Below are 23,265 nucleotides of genomic sequence, written 5' to 3' on the forward strand. Positions count from 1 at the left end.
ACGTGAAAAGCTCTGCAAGGGCCTGGCACATGACAAGTACTCACTTAAAAAGTTAGTATGCACCAATACTGGAAACATCATTGCTTACTGCGATCCACATCACATGATTTTTGTTTTGTTTTTAACTACAAAAGCTGTCCTTGGAATGTAAAAGGATTTTTATAAAAGATTTCAAAATAGCATTTCACAGGCAATACACATTTTCTTCTCCTTTTCACCCACTTAAATTTATCTCTATCCTAATATGAACAGTTTCCTAGGATGACAAAAATAGTTCATACACATAGGAGTGAGTTTACCTAGACAAATATCTAATAATTTAGCGATAAAAAAGTATTTATATTTTGGAAAAATGTTAAAGAAATATAACTTTGGCTCTCCATTAACCTAAGTTCAAGAACTCAGTTTCCTTACCCACTAAGAACATGAATGCGCTCTGTATTGTATTTCAGCGGCGTCAATTCACAGCGTAGAACTTGAAGTGCCTCCAGGACCTTGCCATCCTCCAGGTATTCTAGGTACTTCTGCTGCAGCAGCAAAAACTTCATCCTCTGACATGACAGAAAGCAGCAGTCAGGGGAAAAAAGTTGATGGAAGTTTCAGAAAATGTTTGTGCCTAAACAGAACAGTAGAAACCATTCTACTATGTCCTTTGAAACAACTTTTTATAAAGCTTCAAGATGACTCTAAATAGTTTAGTTGAGCCACAGTAGATTAAATGTGACTTTGCTAAATTCTACATCTTAATAAAACTCTGCTTTGAACAAATAATGTCAAATCAGACTAGATTATTAGTGACCATCAGATCAGCCTTGGAAAAAATAAATTCTCCTCTCAAAGCAATCTCCTAGAATTTTATTTCTTGTATAAAAATTTAGAACTATCCCAAGTCCTCAAAATTTGCTTTTTAAGAAGTATGACTTTATAACTGGGGCACTGGAGGCTTCTGTGCAATAAGGTTTGAAAAGATTAGAGAAAAAAAAAGCAAATAACTATTCAGGTCTCAATGTGAAAGAGGGACTAAGCAGACCAGAAAGCAGAACTAGACACACTCAGGAGAAGTTGGAAAGTGTCGTATTTTGGCTTATCAAAAGTTAAGAGCTGTCCAACAAATGGACTACAAGTTGGTGTGCAAAATATGAGTTTTCTATGACTAAAGTGGACAAGGGTAAGTTTGACGGACTCACTCTCTTCCAGGCGGCTAGTAAGGGATACCTACGTTAGATGATTGAATTTAAAGGTTTCTAAAAAAAATTCAATATTTGTACTTGTATACACAGTGGTAAAACTCAAGTCCACTTAAAATTAAAACTTAAAGTACATTTTTTCTTCTTCATAAGATGCTTTTTTTTTTTTTTTTGAGACAGAGTCTCACTCTGTGGCCCAGGCTGGAGTGCAGTGGCATGATACTGGCTTACTGCAACCTCCACCTCTTGAGTTCACGCGATTCTCCTGCCTCAGCTTCCCAAGAAGCTGGGATTACAGGTGCGCACCACCACACCCAGCTAATGTTTGTATTTTTAGTAGAGACGGGGTTTCACCATGTTGGCCAGGCTGATCTCAAACTCCTGACTTCAAGTGATCTGCCCGCCTTGGCCTCCCAAAATGCTGGGATTACAGGCGTGAGCCACCATGCCCAGCCCAAGATGCTTACTTTAAAACCATAAAAAAATACACTGCTGTCATGAAATGTTGTGGAGAAATTACCATTTATTTGCAGAATTAACAGTATAATAAACTTCTCTACAAGATTTTCTATCAAGAAGTATTTAGAAGAGAGATATGAACTTCAAGCTTACAAAAGTGGTTTCTAGAGAAAGTAAGCAATAATAAACCCTCTTATATAAGTTAGGCAAGTATTAAATACATCCTTTATAAGATACATTGGTTATGCTTGATACAAATCTCATTTTAAATATATGGCTAAGGAACAGAAAAAATTCAAATTGAGACACTCCTGTAACTCTAGGAAAATTACACTTACCAAATTTTACACATACATTTAGAGTAACTAATGAATGTTTCAGAAATATATTAATTACCAAGACACCCTGAAAAGTACATTGCTGTACACGTAGCCTACAGTTAACCTTCCTATGTTAAATGAAAAAAACTTTTGACATTGATCAGATCACAGAAACCAAAACCTAAACAAGGAAAAAAAAAATCTAAAAATCAAAGCATTCTATATTTGAAGTTATTTTGGATATCTGCACCATGTTAGCTTCTAAAAAAAAAAAAATGCAACTATGAAATGAAGACCTCATATATTTTCATTTATCAATATACTATTAAAAGCTTAATTCTATTTTGTGGTATTTTAAAAATTCAAACTTGAAAAATCATACTCAATTGCAGAACTTTTTCATTTAAATGCCACATGGAACTGACTAGAGCATGTGATGTAATTTCTTCACTAAATTTTCTTAGTAATTGGGAATTAAGGGACTTAAAAAAAACGTTCAGGGCAAGTTTTTTTTATTTACTTAATATTTATGTATTTTTTAGTATCAATTATTGGGCTCTATGTCCACCCCTACCTGATTCCACTGTGTGTAGGGACAGTGCCCGTAGTGCTATTTCCCCCTTATTTTCCCACCAAGATCTTGATACAACATGTTACTCTCTTTCTATGGGGCAGAGGTGGGGCAGGAGAGCAGAGAAAGGCAGACTAAAATTTTGAGAGAAGCCAATATAAACACATATTTCTGTATATACAGGGAGTGCCATAAAAGTAGCAAAAGAGCGTTTCTCCATGAGTCATTTTATCCAGATTAAGACCAAGAATATCCTCCAACAGATATCAAATCCTGATACTGTGCATGACAATTAACATGCTGCTGGCCAAGCACAACTAGAGATTCGATTGAGAGAAATAATCAGTTGATGTATTTGACACATATGATAAGGGTGGGGAGTAATATTGCATTTTACCTCCCAAAATTTAAAGCACAAAAATGCAAATATAACCTCCAGAAAGCAAAGACCTTCAAATTAATTAACAAATAATGTTAAATATTTACTGAAAACATTGTAAAAATCAGACAAAAATTAAAGCTTGCTGGGATAGGGACAGGGCTCTACTAATGTTTATGTTTTTAAAAAAATCTTGAAGAAATAAAGAAAAAAAAAGTTAGGAAAATAAACTCTCCTTTATGTCTTTCTCCAACTCCCAATTAGATCTCTTAAGAGATTATTTTTGGTTTCTAATGATATTCCACCATCTCTGGGCCCAGCAGGATTTCCTTCTCCGTTTTAATACTTAATAAAAATTTGAAATTGTTAAGTGACTAGGATAGCTTGAATGATAGTTTCACATTGTAAATTCTGCTGTTGCTCCCCTAGCCCACCCAATACCAAATTGCTTTATCGCTTCCTTTGCTCCCATATTATTAAATTGAACTCAACATGAAAGAAAAACCCAGAAATTATGATACTCAGAAAGTCTGGTTCTCAAGGGCAGCCTCCTAGATAACTCAGTAGTGGTTCTAACTCTGGAGTAAGGTTATAACCAAATCTTACCAATTAAATCATGATTCAGAGAAAAGGGGAAATAAATTATATCTAAATTTGGCTCTCAAAATTCCTCCTTATTTGACTCTAAAATATACTAGTTAATTATAGATGCCAATTTTTGTTAAGCATATTTCAACTACATTAAAAAATAAAGAACCAAATATTTCCAGACATATAAAAGTTTTCTATTACTGGTCACGTATACTCATCCAAATTGCCCAGAAATGGCTAAGTATATTTGAACCCAAACTAAAAAATGCTGATTTGGCCAGGCGTGGTGGCTCATACCTGTAATCCCAGCACTCTGGAAGGCCAAGGCAGGTGGATCACCTGAGGTCAGGAGTAGTTTGAGACCAGCCTGGCCAACACGGTGAAACCCATCTCTACCAAAAAAAAAAAAAAAAAAAAAAAAAAAAAATTAGCCCGGCATGGTGGTAGACACCTTGGTAGGCTGAGGCAGGAGAATCTCTTGAACCCAGAAGGTGGAGGTTGCAGTGAGCCAAGATAGCACCATTGCACTCCAGCCTGGACAACAACAATAAAACTCCGTCTTAAAAAAAAAATGCTGATTCATGAAAGCAACTTCTGCTATTCCTAGTACCATTTGACTGGTAACCATTTAAAAATGAAAGTAGGTTGGCCAGGCGTGGTGGCTCATGCCTGTAATTCTAGCACTTAGGGAGTCTGAGGCAGGTGGATCATAAGGTCAGGAGTTCGAGACCAGCCTGACCAATACGGTGAAACCCCATCTCTAATAAAAATATAAAAATTAGCTGCACATGGTGGCGTGTGCCTGTAGTCCCAACTACTCAGGAGGCTGAGGCAGAATTGCTTGAACCCAGGAGGCAGAGGTTGCAGTGAGCCGAGATCGCGCTATTGAACTCCAGCCTGGGTGACAGAGTAAAACTGTGTCTCAAAAAAGAAAACAAAAACAAAAACAAAAACAGGAGTAGACTGTAGGGGCAGTGGACTGGGCCAATGAAAACATTCAGGCTTAAAAAATAAAGTACAATTTTAGTCTAGACTAAGCCATCAAATGTGTCTGGGTATACAATTAAAATAATTATGTTTAAAGAAACCCTAATAGTTATCTTCTAAGATATTATTACAAATTTAAGCTTATATTAGATTCTCTTCTTCCGGAGATGGAATGGACAAGAAGAGTAAACTTAAACACAATTTGAGAAGTGAAGAGCAACTTCAAAAAATGCTGAATCTTTAAAAGCAATTGATTCATCAATGCTTCAAAGTGAGGTAAAAGTTGGAACCCCTTTCTTTGTATAAATACCTAAACAGTTTGATGGTGTGAGGCTCAGCCAGAGATTTAATCTTCATCTTTTATTAGATACTAGAATGTTCTATAGACTGAACAGGCTGTAAAAAGAAAGGATTCCTTATTATCTGTAACTACCTTTCTTCAATTTACATGTTGCTTCTAATGAAGGTTTCTAATGAGAAAGTCATAATCAAAATCCAATACAGAACTCTAAAATTACTATAAACAAACAAGAAAAAAAATAGGAAGTCTATTAAATTTTTTACAACTAAATTACAGATATAATTTGGGTGAAGTTTGTAAAAGAAAAACAACTTCCAAGAAATCACACATATTTTAAAACAGTCCATAGGCAAGTTCTTTATTGTCAACACACAAGTAGTGCTAACTTGCCCAATGGGAAAGCAACCTTAAATCTTATATTGGCCATCTAACTGTTTTTATTTTAGCTCATTCAGTCAGAAGTAAAAATTTATAAGGAACTGCTCAATAAAATATACTTGGGTTTTTTTAAAAAAATCCCAAAGACACTAATTGAGGAAACTTTAGTTAATGCAATATTTCCAATCCCTTTGAGTATAGATGTTTAACTATTTAAGCTTCTGTTTTTATTTTTAAATGTTACTATAGAATTGATTATTTTATAAGTTAATTTATTATCAATCATCTTATTCAACAGTTTAAAGTTTTTAATATTTTAAGTATTTAACGAATAAAAATAATACACCGCATCACCAATTTAAACGAATCTGTGTTTGTTCTTGCTTGTTTGCACCTTTAATTCACCAGAAGCCCATTTCTCTAGAAATATATTATAATGTAGAATTATATTTTTTGAAAATTCTTTTGTAGTAAGATTTCAAGAGAAAAAAACACAAGACACTATTAAGTTTATAGAAAGAGGCAGAAAAAAGATTAATGTTTGACCCAATTTTAAAAAAATCAAAATAGTCATTTACTAATATTTAACAAACAGCTGGTTTCTCTACTTCACTTCCTTTTGCCTTCTTTCTCTCCCCACCCCCAGACAGGAAACTGCTTTTGACAACAAATGAATCAGCTAGAAGTTAAAAAGCCAGCAGTTAGCAGCTGATTCTTCATGGTTTCCAAACTCCAGCCCTTAGAAAAAACTTATTTCCTCTCTCCCTCACCAACATCTACTGAAGAATTAAAGCCCATAAGTCTAAAAGATTCATCAACATTTATAAAAGAGACTAACAGGTTAAACTACTAAATTGATCTTGTCAGGGAAATAAGGCCAGTAAGCAGGGCCCAATGGTCAAATCTGCATACAAACCCTCCACCAGAGTGATTATGTATTATACAAACTTTGACACTGTCAATTCACACAACTGGAATGCAAGAATGGAAAATGGCCAGTACACCAACGGAGTTGGTTTGAATTAACCATAATTCCCAAAGATTAAAAAAAAAAAGATAATTAATGTATCACCTTAAGGCTTAACACATTTTTTCTTCAACCAGCACATTCAGTATTATGAGTAACAAAAGTATAATTTATCTTTAACTCTATAAATATAAAACTCCTATTAGCAGCACTGAAAGCACAAAGATCTTTCAATATATTTTTTTTGTAGAGCTCAATTTATAAAGTCGGTTCAAATGACACATTTACTAAGTATGATTTTAAAAATATAAAACTCATACTTTAAAACATTATATTCATCCTAGTTTACAAATTATATGAAATTTACTTTTAGGCCTCATTTTTTAAATAAGAGGCAGAAGCCTAGAGTTATCAATAACCTATTAAAATAAGCATAAATGTGAAACTAAGAACAAAAGTGTATTTACCACAATTATTCCCAACAACGTTTGAGAGATTTCAAGTGCGCCTCTTACCACAATAGCATGAGGAGAATGCACTAAAGGCTTTAGTTCATTCAGGTCATTTTCTGCCTGTAAAAATTGGTATAAAAGAAAAACAGAAATGTCACAAAATGTACATGAAATATGTAATTTTAGCAGCAGTCACACAGCTCTATATGCCCTACTTTACCTTATCCCAGTCTCCTTCCATGACATGATTTCGGAATTTGGTAGCAGAAGGATGTTCTAAACGACATCCTGACTCTTGCATGAGGAGATCAACAGTCTGGCTGCAGGAGAGATACAGTGTAAAACAGACCTGACCAACTTTAGGATTTTAATCTTCCAAATAAACTCATGTCCATGAAAACAGTTGCAAAGTTTTTAAGCTAGCCTCATGATGAAGAAAAAAATAGCTTTCATGTGCTTGGTTAAACAAACTTGATTTAAAACTGACGCTTACATTTTTTTCCTAGTCAAGTTAAAAACCTTTCTTGAAATCAGAATCAATATAAGTTCTTCCTAGTTTGCCATTTAATGCCTCAATTTAATGTATAAAGTATAAAATTTCTAAAAATGTGCTGTAACCAACTAGTCAAATAAATGACAAACCAGGATCTAAATACTACTTATGTTACATTTTGAAAGAAAAAATTATTAGCTCCACACAAGGTGACAGAGACGACCCATGCCGGGTAAGAGCTTACATCCAGATACTATATTTGCATAGAAATTCTACTAGGTCAATCTTTAAAATTAAAATAAATCCAGCATCAAAAATCATTTCCTTTCTCTCTATACTAAAAATAGCAAATTTACTATGGTGTAGGTTCCAAACAGTCACGAGTTATTTCCTCCTGCTGCTGTCAGCTTGCTTCTTGTCTCAGTAACATGTTCTGTTAGCATTTATAAAATCTGTTTTCATACTAATCCTTTTCCCTAGGGAATAAAGTGAATTCTTCCTACCACATATTTGTCTTTGAGAGCTTAAAATATTCATCAACTGTATTTTCTTCCCTCATGTATTCTGCTAAGAACATTCATTTATCAGTCTTATATTTTTTGTGCTTATGTTTCAATGCTTTCTTATTCAGCTCTACTTAATTGTTAGCTAAACGGTGCAATTATCTATCTGAAAACCAAAATACTTATGTCACTTTTAAAAAGTTCTGTTCTCCTCCCCACTTCCCCAGAAATCCATAAATGCAAAAGTACTCATCGGCTAGTCTGAGAGAGCTTATTTCAATCTACACTTTGAATGCAGGAAACTGACTACTGCTGCATCTTCCCCCCTTCATTTCATTCTGATTCTGCCTCTTGCACCTCCTTCGTCAGGCACTCCCACCAGTCCTACCTTCCACCCACTTAGTTTTTCTTTGTGTATACAAAGCGGTGGTTTTTGTCCAAGGTCGCTGTCTACCTTCACCCTGTGTTAGGTATACAAGGCCACCTAAATTGTATTTGAAAACAAATGATTCACCAGATCAGATGTCCCCTTTTCAGAGGCGATCATATTCTTGGTATTAAACTGAGATTTCAGACTAGTTAGGGTTAGGCCTCTTGTACACACACAAGGGCCTTTAAACGACATCAACACTGTATCTTCATTATTCCCATCAGATTTATTCAACAACCTCTTTCCAAATTATCCCAGCCCCTCCGTTCCCATAAACACTTGTAGGTGATTGTCTTTGCTGATTGGTAGTTTGCTTGGGTTGTTGTCTGCCACGGTTGGGGGTGGGGAGGTGTCCCACAAAGATGCCTCTAAGATACACTTGAAAAACAAATCCTCCAAGGTTCATTATTTCCACCAGCTCTAATCCACCCCTCCCCCAACACATACAGAGACACACTCCCGCATCTGTCTTTATTGACAGACAATTAAGCTCTGAAGGTGCGTGAGGAGGAGTCATTCTTTGGGTTTCCCCTAACCCTTCTCATCCCCTCAACCGCCTATCTCGTCTCACAATTTGTCAGACTGATTGATTTTCCCCTATTTCCTTTCAGGTCCGCTCCTCCTCCCCGATCGGCCTGTCTGAGCTGTCCTCCCGTGTACAGGGCCCTGCGTGCCCAGCAGTCATTCTCTTTGACCGAGCTCTTTCCAGCCCCCTCCCCCCTCCGCCCCTTCCCCTGCTCCCCCTGGAGCCTCCGTCCCTCAGTCTGTCCATCACCAGCTGCCGGTAAGGGATACTTACTTGAGCCCTAAGCCATTCAAGTGCTGTCCTATTAGCCTAATGACATCCTCATCGGACTGGGAGAGCCGCTTCTTCTTCTTGAGGCTGCTGCCCAGTTCTGGGGTGGCCAAGGAAGAGGAGGCGGCGGTGGTGGCGGAGGCAGCTGCGACGGTGGCTGAGGCTGCGGCGGCCGCCCCGCCGGGAACCCCGTTATTGACATTCAGGCTGTTGCTATTGTTGCTGGCGGCGGAGGGGGCGGAAGGCAGCAGCCCATTGGCGTGGGCCAGGTCCCCCGCGGACGACGACGACGAGGGGGACGACTCCCCGTTCTGGGCCGACAAGCAGCCGAGTTCCTGGGTCTGTCCCTGGCCCCCGCCGCCCCCTCCTCCTCCACCGCCGCCGCCGCCACCTCCTCCTCCTCCTCCTGCCCCGTTGGCCTGCATGATGCTGCCGCTGACCAGGCTGTGGCCGCTACTTCGGTGGGGGACAGCAGCGGCGGCGGGAGGGGCAGCAGCCGGGGGGAGTCCCACCACTACCACCACGGAGGAGGAGGAGGAGGAGGAGGACGAGGACGACGAGGACGGAGGGGAGAGGCCTGCTCTGCCTGCCGAAGCCCCGGGCTCTCCTGCTCCCTCCGCCGCCGAGGCTCGGGGTTTCTTCCGCGGGGGCGGGGAGGCTCCGCCGGTGTCCGAGTCGGAGGAGGAGGAAGCGGAGGCCAGAGTTTCCTCGCCGAGAGAGGCCGTGGTGGGAAGCCGGTGGGGCGAGGCGGGGGAGGGGAGGCGGGGGCTGGGGAGAGGGTCGGGGTGAGGGGGGTCGGGGAGGCGGGGAGGGGGTCAGGGTAGGAGGGTGGGGGTGAGAGGAGGGGGAGGAGGAGGAGGGGGAGAAGGAGGATCCGGGCCCTTTCCCCCCCCCCTCCCGGAGGCAGCTCGAGGTGCGCGGCCCGGGGGTCGCGCCGGGGGGCGCCGCGGGGCGGCTGCGGGGGCGAGGGGCCCGCCGCTGGGCTGAGCCCCGGCAGTGGCGGCGGCGGCGGGCGGCAGCGGAGGCAGCTGCCGCCTCTGTCCTCGGGTCCGCTCCGCTCTGCTCCCTGGTGTGTTGATTCTTCCCCCAGCTGCTGCCTAATGGAGTCCAGGCGCTCGCGTCACAGGAAATGCCTATACTGCCCTCCTCACTCACTTCCGGTGGCAGGTATGGAACCTATAGGGGGCCTGTCACCCAGCACGTGCGCCGAGGCTGGCCGGGGGGTCAGGGGAGGGAGGCCGGCGGGCAGGCGGGGTCCGCCCCGACCCCGACCCCGACCCTGATTCCTATCTGATCTGATCCTATCCCCGGCCCAGCTCGGGCCTCTCCCCTTGCGCCCTGGCTCGGCTGGCTCAGCTGGCTCAGCGAGCAGTAAGTTCTAGCCGCCCTCCGAGGCCCGGCGTGCACGGGATGGTAGAGTTGGCGTGCGTGCGTGTGTCCACCAGGGTGGGCTGGGCAAGTAAGGTGTGCGGAGAGACTGCACCTTCTGCATTAGGTGCTGAAGGTGAGGGTGGAGCAGTGGGCAAGGTTTAGTGGCAAGAACTTCCAGGTACAGGGCTGTGGTAGGTTCCTCGCTTAATGGTAACCGGGACCGAAATCGGGTTTCACAGCCTCCTGTTTTAGGGTAGAAAAACTTGAATTTCCACAGCCAAGTGCCACACAGTTGCTGTACCCGGGGCCATCCCGGGAGCTTTGAGATAATGAGCCCGTGAGACTCTGCTCCACCCTGGGAAGGTGAGCAAGTCTATCGGAGAATATCTGATGGGGACAAGAAGTCACAAAAAGGCTGTGTGTAGAGGAGGGGAGGGACTCTGCTGTTGAGGCTTCACTCTTTTTTAGCACTTGCCCAGCACCTCCTTCTCTCTTCCAGCTGCCTCTTGAGTCACTGCCCAGTTTAGGGAGCAGTAACATAAACCAAACAGTTGCCTCCAAAATATGCATTCTGAGGAGGATTCAGGCACTGATTCAGATCCAGGCTTGAAATTTGTATGTGGCATGTGAGGCTTCCGTGTCATCATGACTTACCAATTTATGTGATTGCAGAAATGTGACGACAAGGAACTGGGCTGAATCTTAATCTTTGGCAAATGGTCTGCATTATCCCCAAACAATTATTTTCATGTATGTGGTTGATAGCGTATATACTCGATATGTACAAACATTTTCTCAGAAATTTAAAGTTTTTCTCTGAAGTAGTTTTCCTGTGGGGAGGGGAAAAAAACACCATAGGTTCTAATGAATACATCATGCATATCTGATATACTAATTCAGTTGTACTAATAACTGAAAGTAATTTTGAGACCTTTGGAGACAGTCCTTTTTAAATTTGGAAATACAATAAGAAATGATACTGATGAGAAATTAGTAAAGAATCCTGAGCTTTATGGATCCTCAGACAGGAAGAAGGAAGAAGGAGGCCAATGCAGGATCTTACAGGGCTTTGGTTTTGTAGTTCTTACTTCTTAAATATGCTTCCAGGTGGCAGCTGTAATTGCAAGGTGACTCACATACAGTGTTTATATTCACCTGAGGCAGACCTGAGTTCTAGTTGAGGTTCGTAGGGCTCAGTCATTGTATCCAGCAGAGCCTGAATTACTAGTTAACACCTTCAGAGAGCCCTGTTCGTATATTAACTTTTAGACAACCTTATTATTAAAAGTGTTGTTTAGGCAAAATTTAATTTTTGCAAAATGGTTTATAATAATTTATTAGGCCCATGGCATCATTGAAGAGTTGCTTCTGAATAAAGTCTGTAGGTTTTATAAAGGAAATCAGTCACATAGTGGCAGCTACAGACAAAGCTCACACTTTATTAACAAAAGTAAAATGATGAAAAAGAAATTGGACTCCGTTGTTATCTAGACTCAATATGTATATTTTTCTACTTTTTTAAGTAACCAAGACTGCTCATGTTAGAATTCTGAATTTATGATGTCGATTACAGAACATTTTTCTCTGTACTAAAACACAGCTTGAGAATCTGCTATCTGAACTCTTGGTTTTTAGGTCTTTCTAGAACAAAGTTTCAGGTCTATGTGCAGATGAATAATTCTGAAATACCTCTCTACATACTGAGGAACCTTCAGTAATACCATATTACCTATGGAATAAAATCCAAATTCTGTCTTTCTCACCGCAGGCTGGTTTCAGTCTTTCTTTTTGGCTTCATTTGTTATTGCTCCTCTTCAGGGACCCATCTGCTATCCCCCAAATATTCTGGCTCATTTCTTCTTCAGAGTCTTTGACTACACTCTCCCATCTTTTATTCATCTGTCTGATTCCAGTCAGTCTCTCAAAACTCAGCTCATTTCAAACCTCCTCAGGGGAGCCTTTCCTGACTTCCGCCCTTCCAGCCATCATTGTGAGTGTAATTTATTAGGCTCCTCAATTGCAAAGGCTGCTTGTGATGTAACTTGCTAAGACCCCTTCTTCAGGTCATCAGAGAGAAGACTTTCTAGACCTCTATCCCCCTGATTTACTTTCCCCCTTTCACCCTCCTCCTAAAAAAGACTAAGATGGGTTTAGGAAAAAGAAATCAAGTGTATATTTTGATACTTGATTCATTTGTATTTGTTTCTGTACTGTTTTAACAGGTCTCTATTTGACCAAGCCTGTGCTAGGTTCCAAATAAGCGGTAACTTCTTGTCCTTGAAATAGCAAGCAAGGCTTTTTCACACGTCTCACCTTTTGTCAGGGATGCTGTAGCATCAAGTATAGAGTAGGTAGTTGAATAATTGACCTCTAGGCCTTTTCAACTATAAGAGGTCTGTGAATTGTATGAGATTCCCAACTAATGTATAAATTCCTTGAGGCATGATCTGTGTATTGTCCATCTAAGCCAGCGTTTTTCAGCTTTTGGGTTGTGACCCATTTGTAAGTCATGAAATCCATTTAGTGGGCCATAATTTGTATTTAAAAAAATAAGGCGGCAAAGTATAAAAGCACAGAAGATATCCAAGTGAATCACTCAAAAGAGGGGTGATTCTTTTGTGAAACTTTTATTTTAATGACAGACACACATCTGTGCTTTACAAAGTAAAATATATTTCTTCTGTAGGCCATTGTCAAAAAAGTTTGAAAAACATTCATGTAAAGCAGTCCAGACTAGACTAAAAGGCACCTCAAGAAATAGGTGTTGGGTATATAAATGATAAATCTAGTACTGCCCATGGCAACGGTTTTTTTATTTTTATTTTTATTTTTTAATACAGACGCAGTCTCTCTGTTGCCTAGGCTAGGCTGATCTCAAATTCCTGAGCTCAAGTGATCCTCCAGCCTTGGCCTCCCAAAGGGTTAGGATTACAGGTGTGAGCCACCACACCTGACCCCAAAACAACATCTTAACTGTAAAAATTAAACTCTACCATATTTTTAAAAGCTGAGATAGTATAAGTGTTTATAATAAAACATAAAAGCAACATTTCTCACAAGTCTTTGTAACTAGTAGAGGTTATAGTTCTGTCAAGATTCAAGTTTGGTATATCAATTTTGTGCTTAGCAACACTGGTATTTGATATTTGTTAAATTTTTGATAGGAAGAGGTAGTTTTCAGATCTCAGGTGTCTTTGGGAAGGAATATTTTTATATTTATGTCTCCAGCTTCATTCCTAGCTTTTCTTTGGGATGCTAAAGTTGTCCAGCTGGACTTGTTGGGCCTGTGTGGGATTGGAGAATTCAGGAGAGCACTGTTCTTGAGTCAGAACAGTTGGTCAGCTGATTGACTTGAGGCAAGTCATTTACCTTTTTTTTTTTTTTTTTTTTTTAATTTTATAAAGACGGGGTTTCACTATGTTGGTCAGGCTGGTCTTGAACTCCTGACCTCAGGTGATCCGCCCGCCTTGGCCTCTAAAGTGCTTGGATTACAGGCGTGAGCCACTGTGCCCGGCCAAGTCATTTAACTTTCACAGACTCTCAGGCATGTCATGTTTAAGTGGGGATAATGACATTGGCCTACCTGCCTGCTAGAGTTGATGTGTGGGTCATGAGATAATGAATATAACAAATATTTGGAAAAGTGCTGTGTTGAAATATTTTAAAATAAAATTTAAATCCCTCATCATTTAGAAAGGATTTGAGGCAGCTAAATGCAGAAGTATAAGATGGTTTTTTGGTTATTATTATTTCTGAACTGTGACTCTGTAGTCACTTTCTTACTCAGCCCTGCCACTTAGCTGCATTCCTCTGTAGCTCTGGGCAGACTATTCTGAAAACTGCTTCATATTGGTCTTCCATGAGCAGGCGAAGGGCACAGTCATCTGGCAGTTTTACCTGCTGTTCTATGCATGTCTCTCCAGAGCTTGCTTATTTTCCCCTTCTGCAAACATTCCGTTCATGCCATGGGCATTCAGTATACTCCTGTAAGCAAGGGTAGAGGTGGCACACCAGGTGGACTTAAGTGCAAAGACAGGACCACTGCTTTGCCACAGGCGCCTTTACAGTCAGCCGTGAACAGTTAGACATATTCACCTTCCTCTCAGCGGAAAACAGTCCTCTTCTCAATAGCCATCTCATGTTCTTGAGATCCTTTTGGTATAAATAACAATGTCACAGAAAATTTCCTGAAGGAACTGAAATGAACCGTAGAAATGAGATTGTTCTTTCCATACCACACAGCTGGGATAGACTGCTTAGAGTAGTTTGTACTTGCAGCACTGACTTTGCAGTAGGATCGTATTTTTTTAAAAATTTAACACTCAGCTATGGGTACAAAAATAGTCACTGGAGCATTATTTTATTTTATTTTATTTATTTGAGATGGGGTCTTGCTCTGTTGCCAGGTTGGAGTACAGTGGCGCAATCTCAGCTCACTGCAACCTCTGCCTTCCGGGTTCAAGTGATTCTCCTGCCTCAGCCTCCTGAGTAGCTGAGACTACAGGCATATGCCACCACACCCAGCTAATTTTTGCACTTTTATAAGAGACAGGGTTTCACCATGTAGGTCAGGATGGTCTCCATCTCTTGACCTCATGATCCACCTGCCTTGGACTCCCAAAGTGTTGGGTTTCCACTGCACCTGGCTGCATTATTATTATTATTTTGTTTTGAGTCAGGGTCTTGCTCTGTTGTCCAGGCTGGAGTACAGTGATGTGGTCAGTTATGGCTCACTGCAGCCTCACCCTCCAAAGTTCAAGTGATCCTTCCACCCCAGCCTCCAGAGTAGCTGGAACTGCAGGTGCACACCACTACACCTGGCTAATTTTTTATTTTTTGTAGAGACAGGATCACCCTATTTTGCCAAGGCTGATCTTGAACTTCTGGGCCCAAGCAGTCCTCCTACCTTTGCCTCCCAAAGTGCTAGAATTAAAGACATGAGCAGCCACTTCTGGCCTGAAGCATTAAGAGCAAAAAGAAAGTGGTAATCATCATTTGCTGATATGGACACAGTAGCAAGATATCAAGTGAATAATGCATGTTACAAAATAGTGTGCATAATATGATTCATTTTGGTAAATAAATGTATGTATATATGCACATATTGTTTGGTAGAAAAGAGAAGCATAAACAGTGGTTTCTCTTTGGTAGATGGAGTGGGGTAGTGAGAGAAGTTCTTATTTTTTCCATTTAATACTACTCCTTAGTGTTTGAATTTTACAGCTGTATACAGTATTAAGTATTTCTAAAAAGTGCCAAGGGGTTATTTGGGTTGTGAGATTGTATATAATTTTTCTTTCTTTCTTTTTATATTAATGTTATGCTTCTAAAGCTTTCATGTTTTTAAAAGAACACTCAAAAAAATCAAAATGCTCATAATAAAAACATGCCAGGTAAACATGCCATAATAAAAACATGCCAGATAAAGCAATGCTATTAAGTGTATTTGACAGTATTTGTTTTTCTAAAATCTCCTTCTCATTGCCCATACCTCTTATATTCTCAGACTGCCATCTCTGCACATACACACCCCATTACTCATTTGGTTAAATTCATCTGGGGAATAAAGGGCAAAAAGACATTCCTATTTATTAACTTTGAAAAGTAGATAAATAATTAATAGCCCAGGAGTCCCTGCATAGACTCTAGACAACAGGCCCTTTGGGCAGTCTTCCTTCTTCTCAGTTTCAAATGTGTTGTTCATCCCTCTGGCTGTATGATAATCATAATAATCAATGGTGAAACACAATTATGACTATTAACAAATTCTAATTATCATAAGACAATGTTTCTGAATATGTATGTGCATCCTTTATAGAGATAATGGACCAATAACTAGGCATTTAAAACTGAAAAATTTTAGACTGTAGATTATTCATAAAATTAAAAAAATTGTTGAAGGGATCTTGAGACTTCTAAAGTTTATTATTATTTTTAAAAGTTGTGCTGTTTACTAAATAATACTAAATGTATAGGCAAACATGAAATGTAATAGCCTAAATTTAAAAAAATTTCTGGAATGAAAGACCATGAATGCCAGTCATTAACAATAAAAGAACAAAACAATAACTCTTAGCTTCTTGTGGCTAGTGGAGGGGTGCTTGGCAAACTCAGGACTAATAGTTTGAGAGATCTGTTGATTCCCTTAAATTTTTTTTTTTTTTTTTTTGGTGAGACAGGGTCTTCCTTTGTCACTCATGCTGTAGGGTGGTTGCATGATCATGGCTCGCTACGCCCTTGACTGTCTGGGCTCAAGCAGTGCTCCCACCTCAACCTTCTAAGTAGCTGGGACCAGAGGCATACAGTACCACACCTGGCTAAGTTTTTATAAAGACGGTGTCTCCCCATGTTTTCCAGGCTGGTCTTGAACCCCTGTGCTCAAATGATTCTCCCGCCTGAGCCTCCCAAAGTGCTGGGATTACAGGCAAGAGCCTGGCCTCTTTTACTGGGGTTTGTATCATCACACATAACAGTAGCATTTCTCTGTACATTTCTGAAAAATGAGGATGTACATTTTCTGCTACACCTCTGACCCCTTATTTCAGGATGTCTTTTTCTCTGTTCTCCAGATTATTGGCAAATACTATGGCATAGAAGTAGATGTGTTCAAGGCTTAACCAGAGTATCAACAACACTGTTCTTTTCATTTCATTTCCTAGTGTCCACCTGTTCCATTCTTATCCTTTTTTTATCCTGTGATGGTGCGTGTCCACAGCAGGACTTCTGTGACAATGCAGTAATGGAGCTAACACTGTGGGAAGACAATGGTTCTAAGTGCTTTACATATATTGTACTATCGTAATCTTCCCATCAACCTTATGCAGGCTGTGTTTTCATTAGCCCCATTTTACAGGTGATAAACTGAAGCACGGGAAACTTGAGGTCATACAGCTGGTGTGTGGCTCCAGAGCCATATTCTCAACCCATTCATTACATGACTTTTCAGAGATGGCTTGTGTTAGTCCACAAAGTAGCCATTGTTTAAATTCCTTAGAGGTTAAAAGAAAAAATGGAGCAGGTTCCATACATTAATTTTTGAACTTTTCCATTTTTGGATATATGAAACCTTGGCTCCTCATTTTTGAAGCCCGTATCATGTCATTAACCAAATTAGTAGTAGGTAAGTGAGCCCATTAGGGACACCAAAAGGTTTTCTTTCCTGTAGAAGCTATCACGGGGGGTACCTGAATGCTTTGTACCAAAGGTATAGTTCATTTCTCCAAGAAGTCCTTGTTGAAACAGACATTATGTCCAGTAAGGACAGCACACTAAGCTAGGCATTAACTTGGAGATTTATCAATTTAGGACATTTCATCTTGAAATAGCAAAGGAAGGCGAGAAGGAAGAAATGAATTTTCTTTGCAATTCTATATGGCAATAAAAAATTTAAAAATGAATTTTCTTTCCAGGTGAACTGAGAAGCCCTCCCAAACCTGGAGGGCTTCCTGGGAGACACATTAAGTCAGAAGGCCCTAGCCAGGTTTATATTTTCAACCACTTGCATCTATCTAATGAGGGTTTCTAAACTGTGTAGGCCTGTAGAGTCTTGAATCCTGGAATAAGAGCCAGACTTGATTTATACAGGAATTCATACTTGATTACTCCATTAGCAGCTCCAGCTAGGTCAGCTGGCACGCCACAGATACCTAACTGAGACGAGGCTCGATAGCATAAGCTTAATATCGAGGGACAAGACAGGAAAGGTCAGCTCAGGGAGAATACAGGAGCTTCTTTTAAGAGTCTTCTGTTTTAGACAGAGCAGCCAGGCTGCTTAGAGACCTTATCTTGGCATATACCCCAAAGAATGTAGGTAAATGACTGCTCTATACTATGTAGGTTCTTAATAATATATATATATTTAGGCTGATTCTCTGAGAGTAGACCCACTGTCGCCTGTGCTGGTCAGTGTGCAGATGTGGTTTGGGATGTCCTCTGTTTCAGAAACTGCTTGATAGTGAGGGGGTGGCCAAGATGATTTCTTGAGGTCCTTATAGCCTAGGGATTCAGTGTTTGTGGAATCTGCATTGCTACTATATAATCTTATTTGATTAGGCCAGGTAGAGGCAGAAGAGAAGAGTCATAAATAGGCAAACAGTATAAAACCTTGGATTTGCTCTAGATTGAAAAAATTTTTGTTATGCTGTATTTTAAACATACATAAAGGTAAAGAGATGGTATAGCAATTCCCATGTCCCCACCCATCCAGCTATGATAGCTATCAACTCCTCTATTCTTGTTTTATCTATCCTCTCTCCTGATTATTTTGAAGTAAAAATCCAGGATATTATTTATTTATAATATATTTGCTTATACTTCGATATATAGCTCTAAAAAATAAAACCTTCTTTTGAAAATATTACCATAATACCATCATCACACCTACAAAATTAATATAGGCATCAGATATGCCATTAATCTTCAAATTTTTCCAACTCTCTCACAATTTCTTTTAACAGTTGGCTTGTATGAAGCAGGATCCAGGAAAGGTCCACAAGTTGCATTTGGGTTTTTTTTTTTTTAATTATTTTCTGAGCTAGAGTCTTGCTTTGTCACTCAGGCTGGAGTGCAGTGGCACAATCTTGGCTCACTGCAACCTCCGCCTCCCAGGTTCAGGTAATTCTCCTGCCTCAGCCTTTTGAGTAGCTGGGATTACAGGTGCACCCCACCATGCCTGGCTAATTTTTGTATTTTTAGTAGAGACGAGGTTTCACCATATTGGTCAGGCTCGTCTCAAACTCTTGATCTTGTGATCTGCCTGTCTCAGCCTCCCAAAGTACTAGGATTACAGAGGTGAGCCACTATACCTGGCCCTGGTTTTTTTTTAGTAAACATTTTTATTAAAGTATAGTATGTAGCGAGGAGTATATAAATCCTTAATTGTACAACTCAGTTTTTTCAAGTGAGCATGCCTGTGAAACCATCACCCAGGTCATAAAATAGACCATTACCAGAACTCCTATAGTATCTTATTGTAGTTTTGATTTGCATTTCTTTGATGACTAATGGTGTGTGTGTATATAAATACGTAAGTGTATGTATAGACATACACATTTGTATGTCTCTATATATATTTTTGCTAACTGGATGTTTTGTGAAGTGTCTTTTCAAGTCTTTTGCTGGATTACAAGAGGAGGACTCTTTTAAGATTGTGTTGCCTTTTGGCTGCACATGGTGGCTCACACCTGTAATCCCAGCACTTTGGGAGGCCAAGGTGGATGGGTCACCTGAGTCAGGAGTTCGAGATCATTCTGGCCTATATGGTGAAACCTTGACTCAAATAGAAAATACGAAGATTAGCCGGGCATGGTGGTGCATGCCTGTAATCTCAGCTACCTGGGAGTCTGAGGCAGGAGAGTCGCTTGAACTTGGGAGGTGGAGGTTGGAGTGAGCCAAGATTGTGCCATTGCACTCCAGCCTGAGCTACAGAGTGTCTCAAAAAAAAAACAAAAACAAAAACAAAAAGATTGTGATGTCTTTTTATTATTGATTTGTGGAATTCTGTGTATATTCTGGATATGAGTCCTTTGTTGGATGTATGCACTGCAAATTTCTTTTCCCTCTGTGTGGTTTGTTTTCATTCTCTTAATGTTGTCTCGATGAACAGAAGTTCTTAATGAAATCCAGTTCATCAGTTGTTCTCTTTATGGTTTGTGCTTTTTGTGTTTCACTTTAGAAGTCATTTCTTGTCTGCAAAGGCATGAGGATACTCTCCTGTGTTATATCCTCTGGAAGTTTCAGTGTTTTGCCTTTCATATTTATGTCTACAACCATTCTGGAATTTAGTTTTCTGACTGTTGTGAGGTAGGGGCCACGGTTCATTGTTTTTCCATGTGGATGTTCAGTTGACCCACACCACAGGGTAAACAAAATCCTTTCCCCTCCGTCTTGCAGTGATGTCATTATAAATTAGAGCACTGTACAAGTGTGGGTGTGTTTCTAAACTCTCTGCTCAATTGCTTTATTCACATATCTTTATGCTTTAACTGGCAAAAGTTTGGGCTAATACCATACTGACTTAATTGGTGCTGTAATTTTATAATAAGTTTGTCATCTGGTAGTATAATTATTTCAACTTTTTTTGGTCAGTATTATCTTGGCTATTCTTGGCCCTTTGCATTTTATGTAAAATGTAGACTCGTCTTGTCAATTTCCACAAAAAAATTTTATGAAATTTTGATGGGAGCTGCATTCAATCTTTGAGTCAATTTGGGGAGAACAGACATCTTTATAATATCAAATCTTTGTGTCTAGGAATATAGCATGTTTCTCTACTTACCTAGTTCTTTAAGTCTTTAATTTTTCTTAGTAATGTTTCATGGTTTTCTGTGTAGAAGTCTTGCACATCTTTTATTAGATCGATTCCTGGGTATTGGATGTTTTTTGATGCTAATGTAAATGATATGTTTAAAATTTCATTTTTCTCTTCCTGTCCTAATGTTAAGACTATCAACAGGGACTTCATCATCAAAGATGAATGCCCACATCAGTAGTATTCTTTAGCCTTGAATTAAGGAGCTTCATTTAAGAGTCTACTGTTAAAAGACTCAAATTAAGTCTAAATTCCACTTAGAAATAATTTAATGATACAGCTGGTGTTTCATTATTTTTAAAAGATCAGATTTAAATTCCCCCTTTGGAAGCACTGGGAAGAGGGAGACTCAAAGAAGTCTATCTGGGTAAGGAAGGAAAGAGTCTCCTGGGCAGAATTCATCCTAAGGGAGCTGGAGCCAGACTGGACCCAGCTGAGCCTGTAACAGAGCCCTTTTGTGGGGGTGGCAGAGGATAGGTAGTGTCTGTCACTCACTTGCCTTCTAGCTTGGGTGCCCATGGACTTACAGCTCATCTCAGTCTCTTGGAGGATAATGTAAGAAAGACAGGATGCAAGTAAAAATGTAAAGAGCTTTTAGGAATTGTGTTAGGGTTCTCTCGAGAGACACAACCAACAGGATAGATTTAGATCTCTAGATGTATGAGAGGGAGTTTTTTAGGGAATTGGTTCACTTGATTCTGGAGGCTAAGTCCCTCAATAGGGCATCTGCATGTGGGAGCCCCTGGAATGCTGGTAGTGTGGCTCAGTCCAAGTCTGAAAGCCTCAGAACCAGGGAAGCTGATGGTGTACTTCTCAATCTGAGGTCAAAAGCCCAAGAACCTAGGGGGCTGCTGGTTAAGTCCTGGAGTCTCAAGGCCAGAGAGCCTGGAGTTCTAATGTCTGAGGGCAAGAGGAGGAGAGTGTCCCAGCTCCAGGAGAGAGGAAATCCTTTTCTCTCCTTTTTTTTGTTCTATCTGGGCCCCCAGCCAGTTGGATGGTGCCCGCCCACACTGAGGGTGGGTCTTCCCTACTCAGTCCACTGACTCACACACCAGTCTCCTCTGGAAACCCTGGCAGACACACCCAGAAACAGTGTTTCACTATTTTTCTATTCCTTAATCCAGTCAAGTTGGCACCTAAATTTAACCATCACAGTGGTAATTTCAGGAAACACTGGACATAAGTTGTATCTGCCTTTGATGTCATATTACAAAGAGAGGGCATTGTCCCTTACCTTATAATGAACCCCTGTGGCTTTGGCAACCTATGGCAGGACCACCAGAGGCATCCCCATGGCCAGTAGGAGTGGTGGTAGTAAAAATAATAGCTGGCATTTATTCAGTGCCTACTATGCTTTAGGCACTATTCTAAGCACTTTATAAATATTAACCCATTTAATCATCACAAGCACCTCCCACGAGGTAGGCTAGAGATTAATGATAGTAATAATAATATTATTGTTCCACTTAGGGTGGAAACTAAGGCACAGTCGGGCTAAATAATTTGCCCAGGGTCACACAGCTCATCAAGGGCAAAGCCAGGATTCCAACCCAAGCTGGCAGCCACTAGAGCCCATGCTCTTAACATCATATAGTCTTTCAAGTGACAGCAGCCGATGGGGGCTGGAGGAGGAGAAAATGAATAAAATCAGCCAGGCATGGTGGCAATGCCTGTAGTCCCAGCTACTTGGGAGGCTGAGGTGGAAGGATTGCTTGAGCCTAGGAGGTTGAGGCCACAATGAGCTATGATTATGCCACTGTACTCCAGCCTGGACGACAGATTAAGATCCTGTCTCTCAAAAAATACAAAAACACACAAAAAAACCCATCAGAAATAAACTGGAAATTCCCACAGAGTGTCTTGCTAGATAGCTGATTGTACTTGCTTTTGAGCACCTGTGAGATGTCCCTTGAGGACTGTCAGAATTACCTTGGAATGGAAATGGGATTACCTTAGAAGAGGCTGGGGTTAAATTAGCAATTAAAGTCAAGAAAAACGAAACATAGGGGAGGTAATTATAATTTGATCTTTAGATCAGATTCAGACTTAAGAAACATTACATTCATTGATTTTTTTTTTTAAGTTTGTCACCTTAAAGTTTCCTTGGAGTAAGTGGAATCATGACTTCTGGTCTGTTCTTTCTCTGAGGTGACAGGCACATCTATATTTAGACCAATAGTCATGCGTCCTGGTGATGGATCAGTGTGTGCCTCCCAAAATGGCCGTGCAGTACAATCCCATGTGTATCGTTATAAACAGATAAATCAACAGCACTACAGATTTGATGTACGCACACCAGAGGGACTTTTATATGCACTTACTTATTCAGCAGATAAACTCACATATATGCTAGGACCATAGATAGCCCCTTGGGCAAGTGTCCGTGAGCTCATGCAAGCAAGTGGACTCAGATTCAGCCACCTCACAGGCAGAGTGAATTTAGAGCTCCAGAGGCCTCGCGCCTGCCTGAGAGCCATTCATTTCCATGAAGAACGTCACAATTTCTCCCACTGACACGAATCAGAAACTGGGATTCTCTTTAACCCCATCCTTTCCCCTCCCGCATCTCCTGTGTCACTAAGCTCTATTGATCCTACCTTTTTAATAGCTTTTAATCCGTCTCCTCTCTTCTATCTCCATTGCCACTAATAGTTTGGGTTTACATTCTTTTATTCCACCTGGATTAGGCAATAACCTCCTGAGTGTTTTACTCTTTTCTCTAATTTGTTGCTGTCTCTGGTACCAAAATTATCTTTTTTTTTTTTTTTTTT

At 40.3% G+C, this 23,265-nt stretch overlaps 2 protein-coding genes across 5 annotated transcripts in view; one reads left to right on the forward strand and one right to left on the reverse strand.

Annotated features, from left to right (window-relative positions):
- Positions 1-9,911, reverse strand: part of WDR26 (WD repeat domain 26) — a 47,662-nt gene extending 37,751 nt beyond the window's left edge. The window contains exons 1-4 of one of the 3 annotated variants that reach the window (XM_017526406.2): positions 8,818-9,911; positions 6,813-6,912; positions 6,656-6,712; positions 415-551 (exon numbers count right to left, since the gene is read on the reverse strand). In XM_017526406.2, the coding sequence (XP_017381895.1) occupies positions 415-551; positions 6,656-6,712; positions 6,813-6,912; positions 8,818-9,239 (716 nt within the window). In that variant the 5' untranslated portion in view covers positions 9,240-9,911. Of the gene's footprint in view, positions 1-414; positions 552-6,607; positions 6,713-6,812; positions 6,913-8,817 lie in introns of all 3 variants that reach the window. The other 2 variants (XM_017526403.2, XM_017526407.2) reach the window with 2 other exon arrangements.
- Positions 8,576-23,265, forward strand: part of CNIH3 (cornichon family AMPA receptor auxiliary protein 3) — a 287,496-nt gene continuing 272,806 nt past the window's right edge. The window contains exon 1 of one of the 2 annotated variants that reach the window (XM_037737728.1): positions 8,576-8,802. The gene's annotated coding sequence lies outside the window, so the exon portion shown is untranslated. Of the gene's footprint in view, positions 8,803-9,993; positions 10,186-23,265 lie in introns of those variants that run through there. The other variant, XM_037737729.1, reaches the window with a different exon arrangement.

This window comes from Cebus imitator, unplaced genomic scaffold (genome assembly GCF_001604975.1).
Source record: "Cebus imitator isolate Cc_AM_T3 unplaced genomic scaffold, Cebus_imitator-1.0 Scaffold42, whole genome shotgun sequence".
Lineage (NCBI taxonomy): Eukaryota > Metazoa > Chordata > Mammalia > Primates > Cebidae > Cebus > Cebus imitator.